The following is a 12,180-nucleotide window of genomic DNA, read 5'->3' as shown; positions in this document are numbered from 1 at the left end:
GGGGCCGGCAGCCGGAACCCCAGAGTAGCAGTAGGCTGAGTGCTGCCGGCACCCCAGACTGGCAGCAGACTGAGCCACTCAACCCCCCCACCGGCCCTGCTCAGCCCGCCACCAGCCCACTCAGCCCGCTGCCGGCTGAGTGAATGGAACCCCAGGCTGACAGCAGGTTGAGTGGTTCAGCCGGCCTGCTCAGCCCGCTGCCAGCCTGGGGTTCCTTGGGGGTCCCCAGGCCAGCAGCAGGTGCTGAGTGGGACCGACGGCCGGTATCCCAGCTGGCAATAGGGCAGCAGCCGGAACCCCAGAGCAGTGATGGGCTGAGCCGCTCAGCCTGCCGCTGCGTACCATCAAAAATCAGCTCACCTGCCACCTTTGGCATGTGTGCCGTAGGTTGCCGACCCCTGCTTTATACTCTAGTAAGGAGATGAGCATATTACAGTTGTTGGAGGGCTCTTATCAGGAGTAACAGGCTATAGGAAAGTCAGTCAACATTTTTTGTTTCTCTGATGAAAACTGGCCTACTCCCTGCCTCAAACCAAACCTGTCACTAATAATTGTCAACAACTTAATTTTCTGTTTTTGGCTAAGAGATTGACTTTTTTTTTTTAAATATTGAAATTGGATTCAGGATTGTTAGCAAGAATTTTTGGCAAACAAAGTTGTTAAATGACAATCTAAATGGCAACACAGTACTGCTTTCATACTGCTGGTCCAACAGCTGCAGTAGACCCCAAAATCCACCTCTTGGGGTGCAGAGTGGCAACAGCAGCAGCAAACCCTCAGGTCCAATCACACGCCAATGGGCACCACCACCAGCCTTACGGACCATAGTGAAGTTAGCACAGCATCTGATCTCAGGGACGGGTCACCCATGGAGCCACAGCAGCTCATCCTGCCCTGTACAGCTCCCCCCGGATGAGGTGGATCGGTGGCAGCTGCCAGCCTGGGGGAGACACGCTCCCCAGCTAGGTTGACCAGATCCAGATGTCCTGATTTTATAGGGCCAGTCCCGATATTTGGGGCTTTGTCTTATATAGGCACCAATTACCCCCACCCAGAGTGACCAGACAGCAAGTGTGAAAAATCAGGACAGGGGGTGGGGGTGGGGGGTAAAAGGAGCCTATATAAGAAAAAGACCCCAAAATTGGGACTGGCCCTATAAAATAGGGATATCTGCTCACCCTATCCCAACCCCCTGTCCTGAGTTTTCACACATCTGGCTAACCCCAGCCCAGCCCCATGTGACATTCCAATCCTGGCTCACTGCCCAGGAAGTGAGTTACTTTCACTTTCATTCCTCAGCAGGCAGCCAGCCAGCCTCCTCCCCCACACCTACCCCGCAGCACCTCACCCAACCCAGCCCTGACGGAGGGGAGGGAGGGGAGAGAGAGGGATCCTCCTGAGGAGGAGGGAGAAAGGAGGGGGTGCTCCATGGGGCAGGGTGAGAGAAGAATGGATGTTATGGGGGACAACAGAGGATACTGGTTCCAGAGCCGCAGGGCCTGCCTCACCTCACCTCAGCCGGGGGAAAGAGTCACACTCACAGGTGAGCTCCCTCCTCAACCCCTCCCCTTCCCAGAGACCCCAGCAGCCAATCCCCTCCCTCAGACTGTGCTGCATTCGGTTCTCTCTAGGACCCAGCAGCCCTGCTCTTACATGCTCCACTGCTTCCCGTCTGTGCAGGCTCCCAGCAGAGCAGTGCCCCCAGACCTAGTGGTGCCCTAGGCAGCTGGCTATGGGTAAGGACGGCCCTGGACACATAAGAGAGAGATCAGGCTAGAGCAGAAAATGGTTAGGGGTGGGGGTGGAGAATTTGAAATGTAAGGAGAAGAAAAATCTTTCTTCTGCTCCCTCTCATCAGAGCATCTAAAAACCAGGTGAGAAATACCTCTCCCCCACTGCAACATCAACTCTGGTGGGCTTGGGCTGAGGAAGGAACTTCTCTCCCCAGCAGCTCCAGCTCACCTGGGCTGGGCCATGGACATCTGCCCCCACAGATCTGGTACGCCTGCCCTGGGACAGGGGAGGGGCTCCTCTCCTCTCCATTGGGGACATGGCGGGATGAGAGATGTGACAGGGCTTTACGGGAAATCATTATTTGCCTGATTCATGTGCCAGTCCTAGTCCTTGCTGACCAAACAAACAGTATCCTGCATGCTGATGCCAGTTTTGAGGGTCTGGGAGCACTCTCCTACCAGGAAGTGGAAGGTAAATGTAAATCTGTAGCCTTTGCCAGCTGAGGACTGTCTGATAGCGAAACTCACTATCCCATCCACCAGCTGCAGTTCTTGGCCTTGAAATGGGCCATCATTGAGAAATTTCGAGACTACTTGTCTGGTGCTCAGTTTCAGGTATGCACAGAGAACAATCCACTGACTTATGTGTTAAGAAGGGCTAAGCTGGATGCTACAGAGCAGAGATGGGTGGCTACTTTTGCTAGCCATAACTTCAGCATTCAATACCAATGAGCTGGTATAATAGGGAGTGTGATTTATCAGGAGCACCAACTCTTGGCTGTGGGGAGGATGTAAGCAAGGTCAGAATGAACTCTACCCTGCCATCTGTTCGTGATGTGTTGTAAAGGCCTTTGGTTGCTGATGTGCATGGTCACACCCACGCCGCATTGCATGATGGGGGTGCTTGTCCAAATGGTGATTTTGGCTGCTGTCGGATCCCCAAACACTTTCTTAATAGGGCAGGAGTAATAAAGTGTAGTAATCCTGGTCATATGAATCAAAAACAGTAGAACGGTACTTAGCAGTTCATGATTTCGGGACTCACCCGAACCTACATAAAAATCGTTAGACAAGGGACATGGGTTCCAAAGAATAGCAATTTAAGAGAGATTGAAAATATATGTATTTAACATCATGAGATTCTGCTGAATTCTCTAAATACATGTTATATGGTTTTCTTCTCTCTTTAGTTGAAAAATAGAATTAATTATTATTCCATTACAAATAATGTGTTAAGGCATACACTTAAAATCTTAGATAAGTGAAAAATTGAGTTATACTGAAGGAGATGGAATGTGATGCTATTTAAAACCTTAAGTTCATAGGAATACAGTTCGGAATGAGAACCTGGCAGAAAAGTTTTGTTGGAAGAGTTAGCAGAGTAAGATTGTTAGTCACAGGTGAGTGGGTGGGTTTATGAAAATCCTGGACTCTTGGACAGGAGCAGGGGCGGGGGGGATCAACACGACTTCTGTGGCACATGCACCACCTCTGCAACTAACGTTTGCTACCTCACTCCCTAACAACACACCTTTTAGCTCTCAGGACCAAAATACACCGTGAAAGAGATCTAACGGCATAAGCTTAGGGTGAGCAACTGCAGCACTCACAACAATTTGAAGAGATTCAAAACCGCCTCTGCCTCTGTCTTTCCACACCAGGGACAGCAGAAAGGACATCAGCAGCACCTGCGAGAGACCAACAAACATCCGTTTCTACCTCCCTCCACGCGCTGCCGTTAGGAAGCCATACCCCTTAATGGTGAGTACTTTTCAGGCGAGGGTGACGCTCTCAGGCCTCAAAGGCCAGGTACAGTTACTCTGTCCTTGATCCAAAACCAACAGGAACATACACTGGATTACTCCTGCCCCAATAACAAAGACACTGGGGATCCCGCAGCAGCTGAAATGACCGTTTGGACAAGCACTCCCATCATGCAATCCGGGGTGGGTGTAACCATGCAAATGACATCAGCCCCAAAAGGCCTTGACGACAGATCACCAACAGATGGCAGGGTAGACTTCATACTGACCCTGCTTCAACTAGATTGTGGCAAAGATTCCAAAACACCGAACGTTAAAACTCACCTAACGCGGGTCAATCCATCCTCATCGTCGTAACCGCTCGTTATACTCCACACCCGAACGTAGCCCTCATATGGACAACATGCCCTCCTAACTCAGTGTCTGTACGTTAACCTTTTACCCCGTCAGGGCTATTGCAGATTATGTATTCCTTACGCCACCCCATTTTAAACCGAACTTTGCACCTTGGGTAAGCTGTACGTTGTTCCCTGAGCACCAGAAACTTCTACGCCAAAACTCTGTACCGTACACTTTTTTTCTTTGAACCTCATCTTAATAAAATGCTGACTTTTGTTCGAGATCCGGCTCCTCTTCCTTTGCAAGGCGTGTGCGTTCGCTCCGCGTTTTAGTCTGCTAATACGGCGGGGCGATTGAGCCAGAGGTGCTTGCCTGCTGCAGACACGGATCCAAGGCTGACCCTCGTCCCCACAAGCGTAACTGAAAACAGTTTAAGAAGTGCTCCCGTCTCTGGCACTCAGCTACCCAGCTCCCAATGGGGTCCAAACCCCAAATACATCCTTTTAACCCTGTAGAAGCTAGCTCTCCAATCCGGGGACCAGGGCAGCTGCCTAGCAGCCAGCTCATCTGCCAGCCAGAGCGAGGGCATGTCAGGCACTCATCCGGATAGTGGCAGCTAGGTGACAGGGAGAGTGTGAAGAAGCAGCAGAGTGGCGCAGCGGGGCGTGCTGGGCCCATAACCCAGAGGTTGATGGATCGAAACCATCCTCTGCTACGCGTGCGCTTGTTTCTTTTCCTCTGGGCCTTCAAGCGAGCCGGTGACCAGCAGAGCCCCAGAGCCTAGGCCATGAGGCAAGAGGTGGCTGAGGCAAGCGGCGGCCTGCCAGGAGCTCCTGGCACCTCTGGCTGCCTGGGCTGAAGGCAAGAGGCAGGCCTGGGCGTGGCGAGGGCCTCCTGTCCCGGAATGAGGCTGCAGTGCTTCCTGGTCCCCTTTTCCCACCCACACCGGCAGGCGGCTGCTGCGGGAGAACACGAGGGAGGCTCTGGGGGCGCTAGGCAGCGCTGTGTGTGTGGCTGTCAGGGGAAAGAGCCGAGGCTCCCGACTCGACCTGCCATTGACTCGCGTGGCTCTGCGCGCCGTCAGCCGGGGCGGGGCGGGCCAGGCCGCGGACGTGACTCAGGCTTGGGCCGCATGGCCGCGCTTTCCTGACGAGGCATGAGGCGGGCCAAGAGCTTTGCACAGCGTACAGGGAAGTGGGAGGGAGGCGTCTTTGAGCCGGTGTGTCTCCTCCGCTTCTCCCTTGCCGCTTGGGCGGAGGCGGGAAGGGAGCGAAATGTTCCCGGCTGAAAGTTTTTGTGCTCGGCTTTGAGGATTAAGCCTGAGCCTCCGGCACGGCTGCTGGCAGTTGGGTTTCTGAATGGCATCCAGCCCGCTCTTTGGACCACCAGCTGAAAGCACTGAGGCCAAGAGGCAGCAAAATGGGACCTTTGAGGCTCCCCATACAGGCCTTGTGAAAGCAAGGCAGTAGCACGGGCTTAGCGCCGTCCCTGGGTGGGTTCGAACCACCATCCTTTCGGTTAACAGCCGAACGCGCTGACCCATTGCGCCACAGAGACATGGAGGGGGCAAGGCTGTATTGAGCACAAAAGCCCGGAATCAGCTCAGGGTACGGTATAGCACATGCATGCAGTGGTTAGCCAAGCAAAAGCAAGGAACTGGACTGCTATGGAAGGAAAGTTCTGTGGGAAGGAACCGAAAAGAGCACCGGGGCTGTGGTACAGCGCTCGCATACACTTTCTTTGGTCTGTTTTGCTGGAAGAGTTAGCAGAGCGAGATTGTTAGTCACAGGTGAGTGGGTGGGTTCATGCAAATACTGGACTCTTGGACAGGAGCGGGGGCGGGGGGGCACACGACTTCTGTGGCACATGCACCACCTCTGCCATCAATGTTTGCTACCTCAGTCCCTAACACCACACACAGAGCAGCCTTTTATCTCCCAGGGCCAAAATATACCGTGAAGGAGATCACATAGCATAAGCTTAGGACTAATGATTTCAGCAGTGCAGCACTAACAACAATTCTAAGAGATCCCAAAATACTTTTGTCTTTACACAGCAAGAACAGCAAAAAAAAAAAAAAAAAAAAAAATCAGCAGGAACCCACTCATACAAGCAGATTCTAAACAAACATCCATTCCTATCTCCCCACAGGTTTTGGCGTTTGGAACCCATACCCCTTAATGGTGAGTACTTTTCAGGTGAGGGTGAAGCTTTCAGGCTTCAAATGCCAGGTACAGTTACTCTGTCCTTGATGCAAACTAAACAGGAAAATAAACTTGATTACTCCTGCTTCCTCTCCCACAATGCTCTGCTCCCACACCTGCTCACTTGGCTCCAGCCCTCCAGTCAGGTCCCGCCCCCTGCCTACCTGCCCGGCCTGGCGCACTCCCCTGGCCAGCCCCGGCTCTTCGGTGCTAAGAGTCCGGCTGCCAGCCCCACCAGGGGCACTTGCCGAAGTGCCGCCTGGTCCCCGCCGGGGTCTCTGCTGGGTCCAGCTCTCCCCGGCGGGCCAGTGGCTGCGTCAGGGGCTGTAGAAGGCAATGCTGTGGAAGTGCGCTACACACAGCCAGTCCGGATTTTTTTTTTTTGCTTAAAAATGGGGGTTTATTTTTTATTTACACAAATATAAACAAAAATAAAAGCATCTGCAGGTGAAAGAGGAACCAGGGACAATGACAGGAAGCAGGTCAGTCAGTGATAATTAGCTCATCCACACCCCAGTCTTCATAGCTTCCATCTGGCAGGTACCTGCGCATGATTATGGGAATCTTCCGAGCTTTGAGTTCTTTCATTGCAATCAGCAGAGGATCTGCCTCTCCTTCCAACTCTACCATGACTGGAGCACACATCGCTCTCTGGAGTGCACGAGTGCCCAGGACTCTGGCTCGCTCATATTTGGTCATGTATGGAGTTGTGATCCGCTTCTGATTTGCCTGCTGTCTCTCTCCGGATGGAAGGATTTCTACATTCTCTTGACCCTCTTCCTCTGCGTTCTCCAAATCATCTAGCCCTTCATCTTCCTCCACATCGTCAAAGTCGTCACCATCAAAGTTGTCCTCGTTGTCGGACATGCTGCCGGCCCGGCGCAAGACTCTTGCGATGCGATCCCAACCGCAGACCCCTCTGTGGGAGTTTCCTTTCTCTGAGCAGGCTGTCTTCAGGGCAAGAAGCTTATGCAGCTTCAACCTTCCTGGGTCTGACCCTTGAGCATTCAGTATCCCTGTCCCACCAGCTGCATCCTGCTGTGCGACTGCACATGGCTAAGCAAAGAGAATGAACCCCAAATCCCCCCTGTGCTTTGGGAGCCAGGTTTGCGGTGGGAATTCTGTAGCTCAGATGACTTCATGCCTGGGCATTGTGATTCTTTACCAGTTTCTCTGGCACTGGGGCAATTTTGTGCTCACAGCTGTGATGGCCAAGTGGTTAAGGTGTTGGAGTCGAAATTCAATAGGCAGGTTCAAATCCTGCTCACAGCAAGGCCTGTGTTTTAGCCAGTCTCTCACCTGGGCAATACCTCTGTCCAACCCCCTGAGCCACTCTCAATTCTTTCCCCACCCCAAGTAAATCCTGTTCTGCTCCTTTCATAGAGATGCCTGGGACACCCCCTCACACTGTGTCCCTGAGGTGTCAGGCAAACTCTCAGCACCTGTAGCCTCTGCCACTCACCTGGTGCCCCATAGATCAGCCATAGCCCTGGTTCTGCTCCTCTCTCTAGCGTGTGAAAGGAGCTGAGTCAGCGACTGCATGGGAGCTACGGGGCTGCAGAACCAACAGAGAAAAAATAGGTGCTCAGCACCCACTGGCAGCCAGCTCCCCACCCCCCACTACAGGCCTTGCTGACAAGCTCCTCCTCTTCCCCTTCAGCACCTCCCACTTGCCAGTGATCAGCTGTTCAGTGGAGTGCAGGAGGCGCTGGGCAGGGAGGGGGAGGAGCAGAGATGGAAAGAGGTGGGGGAGGGAGAGGAATGGGACTGGGGTGGGGGCTTGGGGGAAGGGGTGGAGGAGGAAAGGGTTTTTTTTTCCGGGGACTGCACCCCTCTAGGGCCAGCCCTGAAGGGAAGCACTGACTATCACAGTGACAATAGAAGTGACCAGCATTGCGGGGGAGACTGAGGGAGATCCGCACTCACCAGGTCTCTTCTCTCCCCCACGGTGAGCCAGACACTGCTCTCTCCTGGCTCTCACTCTAGCAGCTGGACGCCAAGGAGCCATTTCCCCACAGGAAGTGCATCGAGTGCCCCTGTGGTGCTGGGGGGCTGGCGCTGCTGCTGCCTGTGGGGCTGGCAGGGGGGCTGATGTCTGCACAGACTCTCAGCTGCCAGGCTGGAGGGGGCACTTGGGACCTTACCAGACTGGCTCAGTGAAGACGGGGGGTTGACAGAGCAATACAGACGCTCTCCAGAGCACGGAGCAGCAGCCGCCCATGCAGCCAGGCAATGAGCATTTCCCACAGCCTGGAGCTGAGGGGGAGGCGGCAGCTGCTGTTCCAGCTCCTCGGGGACAGGCCCTGTCAGCCAACAGCCACTTCTTACTCCCCACAGCTAAGGGCGTCGGGTTCCTCTGGTGGGGGTGTGGAGCAGCCATTCGTTTTCCTGTTCTTTTTGTGTGCAACTGCTGACAAAAATATCCCAGACAGAGAAGCAACAGGCCAAAATACTTCAATGCAGCTGCCAAAGTAGCTCAGTTACGAGAGCGTTAGACTGAAGAATTAAAGGTCCCTGGTTCAATCCCAGGCTTTGGCAGGCCCTTTCATCCCTCTTTGTACAGGGGTGGCTTGTTTTCTGGGAGCACTGCAGTGCCTGACCCAAGGTGAGTCCCTGAGCTTGGGCTCTGCAGTAGGAAAACATAGAAGGGGCTTCTGCCCCTAGTTGGCCCACCTGACCTTTAACAAGGCGAGATGGGAGCTGTCTTTCCCAACATGGCAGGAAGAGAGCAAGGCAGGGTGACCCTCAGGAGTGGCACCAGAGGGCTGCTGGGCAGTGACAGGCAGGGATTGGGGATGGAAGCTCCTCTGTGCAGCTGAGCAAGGGCAGTACCAGGGAAGGGGCATCTGTAAAAGTGACCCAGCAACACCTCCTCCTCTGGGCACCTAGAGCAGAGGCAGCTGGTGCTGACAGCTCCAAGGGAAGGCTTAAAAGCCACAGGGCTAGAGGAGGTCAGGACCATGCCTATGTGTGGCCAGCAGACAGGCACCAAAACACCCAGCCAGGCTGCTCCCTGCCATGCCAAACACCCACTGAAGGTCACCAGCATGTGGGGCGGCTGCTGATGCTCTGTGGCCAACATCAGAAGATGGTAGGAAAGCAGGGCCAGCCCCCATCGGTGGGGCCTCTGACTGGTCCCACTCAAGGTGCTCACTTTTGCAGTGGGGCAGGAGATTTTACCCCAAGAGGCTTTTCCCCAGCTGGCAAGAAGCAGAGAAACACCCAGGCTCCAAAGACGCTGTGTAGCAAGTACCCTCCAGCACAGGGACAGGCGCACACACTAGCCCGGGCAGCCGCCCATTTTCTTTGGCAAGTCAGGAAGGGCAAAGGCGAGACTGGAAGCACCTGGGGCTCATGCCGCAGCCTTTGTGACACCCACCCCCCAACTCCTTCCCGGGGCTCTAGCTGAAGCCAGAGCATTGGCCTGAGCGGCCAAGAAGAGGTTCCAGCCCTGAAGGGAGCAGGACTTTCAGCCCAAAGGTAAAACTGCACAATCACAACCACGAAGGGACTTGAACCCTCAATCGCCTGATGCGAAATCAGATGCCGTATCCATTAGGCCACATGGTAACATGAGAAACCCCCCTCCAAGCACTTCTTTGGAAAAGGCGGACATTGTTCTGAGTGTAGAAAAGAAACTTTAATAAAAAGGAGGAAAATCACCCTGTTTGGGTGCTTGGGGCTCCTCTTCAACAATACAACACCCAGTCTGCTTAAGCCCCCACCCAGTAACCTGGGGAAACTAACCCTGGCCACTGGGTGCCTCTAAGAGGCGATACTTTCCCCACTCACACGCACTGAGTGTAGAAAAGAAACTAAAGGAGGAAAATCACCTTGTATTAACTTGGGAAAACACCACAATCAGGATTCACAACACTATGAGCAAAACACCCGCCCCACAGTGCGCTGGGCAGTGGCCTTTTGCCTCGGGCTCTTAAATCCAGACACCAGAAGCTCTGTGGATGTGCCCCTCCCTTCACTGCACCTCACCCACAGCTGCTGCCCTGGGTCAATGAAAACCCAGAGTTCACCTCTCACCTCCTGGGGGGAAAGCCCCTTTCTCCCTCCGCTGTCTGGCCACATTGCCGGCCACTTGCCGTTCCCCCCTGTCACCGCTCTGCTGGCCACCCTCTCTGCTCTGGGACGTCTTGAGGTCCGACCAGGAGCGGAACAGGCTCCCTAAAAGGAGCGGCCACCAGAGCCCGAACAGTAGCCCCATCCCTGCTACTCAACTCCACGCCCCTGCACCACCCCTTCTCCCCAAGGCCCCGCTCCTACGCTGCCTCTTCCCCCAAAGCAGAGCACCTGTTGATTACTGTAGACTTCCAGCAGGGAGGACTCTGTGGGCAGGGGCGGCTCTAGGCATTTTGCTGCCCCAAGCATGACAGACAGGTTGCCTTCGGCAGCTTGCCTGCGGGAGGTCCGCCGAAGTCGCAGGACCAGCGGACCCTTCGCAGGCATGCCGCCGAAGGCAGCCTTCCTGCTGCCCTCGCGGTGACCGGCAGAGCACCCCTCCACGGCTTGCTATCCCAAGCACGCGCTTGGCGTGCCGGGGCCTGGAGCCGCCCCTGTCTGTGGGGACAATTTTTTCTGGCAGGGAGGTCTCAGTGGGAACATGCCTCTCTGGCCAGCCCTGCATTTGCTGAAAAAGTCAGCACACAGCACTTTGCTGCAGGCCCAGAGGCCTTTCTTCCTCCAGACTGTGAAGCCAGTGGACAGGTGAGGCAGTAGCACCTTCAGTCCCAGGCAGTAAAGGACCCTTCCTGGGAAAGGCCATGTCCTGAAAAGGAAAAACTAAAGTCAAGGAGAGTCCTTCTAAAACTCTTTGGGTATGTCACAGGGGGAAAGTGTTTCTTTACCTCACCAGGGACTTGAACCCTGGATCCTCAAATTAGAAGGCTGATGCGCTGCCAACTGAGCTAGCCAGGCTCACATTCTACAAAAAGCAAATTTTGTACAGAAGAGAAACTAGTCAAGAAAAATGAGGGCAGGAAACTATACAGAAAACCTGCTACTCTGGCTCTCTTAGCAGTCCTAGCCCCACCTGCTCCTCCATCTGGTGCCCTGAGGCCGTATTCTTTTTTTTGTTAAATATCAAATCCAGGAGAAAACACAGTTATACAAAGCAAAACGAAATCACAAACAGAAATGTCATTGGAAATACAGAAATAAAAGGGGAAAATGCAGTTCCCATCACTTTATCATATCTGGGCCATTCCTGTATCGAGAGCACCCGCGAAGGTCCCTGTGTGCTTACGAGAAACGTGAAGGAACTCATACCACAGCCTGAACATGAAACTCAACTGCTCCCAGGTGCCGCAGTAAAACCCTTTCCCTGCTGTGACGTTGCACTCCATAGGATTTTATGAAAGTATGCTAATGAGTGTGAATATAAAGTGACTGGACTATGCTTCATGCAAAAGGTCTCTTGTAAGGTATCATTACAAAGCTTATAATCTACGGTGTGTGTTCATCCTATTTGTATGAACCGATCATTCTTGGATCTGAAATTAGAAATATGAACTATAACTCTGAGGTCCTGTTGTAATGATGCAAAGTGTGGGCCATTAATAGTGGTTTGGACTCTTGATGGCCCATTAACCAGGACAATTTACTGGAGATGGCTCTGTCCTGCACCATCTGTGAGTCAGGCCAGGAAGAATGAAGGCTTGGGGGGGGGGGGTGTCTCACGGGACATGTGACCATGTCACCTGGTACAGGAATCCATCTTAATCCTGGGGCTTTTCCCCAGGAGAGAGACAAAAGATTCCTGCCTTGTACCAAAGCTCTATAAGAGGGTGGAACTGAACAAACGTGGCTGCAGTCATGAGACATCCCCTAGCTACCACCTGAGCTGGAACAAGGGCTATAGCAGGTGAAAAGATTGGGCCCAGACAAGAAATAAGTCTAGTCTTTGCCTCTCAGTCTGTGCAGATGGGACCTTTCCCTCCAGTGCTGGAGGATTCTCCCTTCTCATCTACCCTTGTCCCAAGCAGCACAGCAGGTGGGAATCTTAAATGTGCAGAGGAGACTTAGGAGCAGAAACCCCCCCAGACCTTCCATGCAATTGGCACTAGCCCCTCACTGAGCAGGATTGAAACTCCTGCAGGGCATGAGCAAAGCAGCAGGGTGAAAAGAACC

General features: G+C 53.6%; 1 protein-coding gene, 2 non-coding genes and 1 pseudogene across 3 annotated transcripts; 2 read left to right on the top strand and 2 right to left on the bottom strand.

Moving 5' to 3' along the window:
- LOC120375816 overlaps positions 1-12,180 on the top strand; it is a 647,258-nt pseudogene that overhangs the window by 542,420 nt on the left and 92,658 nt on the right.
- Positions 5,319-5,392, bottom strand: TRNAN-GUU. Its single transcript has one exon. It is a non-coding gene; the product is annotated as a tRNA-Asn (tRNA).
- Positions 6,444-6,915, bottom strand: LOC120375821 (DNA-directed RNA polymerases I, II, and III subunit RPABC2-like). The gene has a single exon (XM_039496764.1). It carries the CDS (start codon positions 6,904-6,906, stop codon positions 6,523-6,525), a length of 384 nt encoding a protein of 127 aa, XP_039352698.1. The 5' UTR covers positions 6,907-6,915; the 3' UTR covers positions 6,444-6,522.
- TRNAS-CGA lies at positions 7,241-7,311 on the top strand. Its single transcript has one exon. It is a non-coding gene; the product is annotated as a tRNA-Ser (tRNA).

Source organism: Mauremys reevesii, linkage group 12, assembly GCF_016161935.1.
Source record: "Mauremys reevesii isolate NIE-2019 linkage group 12, ASM1616193v1, whole genome shotgun sequence".
Lineage (NCBI taxonomy): Eukaryota > Metazoa > Chordata > Testudines > Geoemydidae > Mauremys > Mauremys reevesii.
Note: the sequence above shows the minus strand (reverse complement) of the source record. Positions and strands in the feature narration are given on the sequence as shown.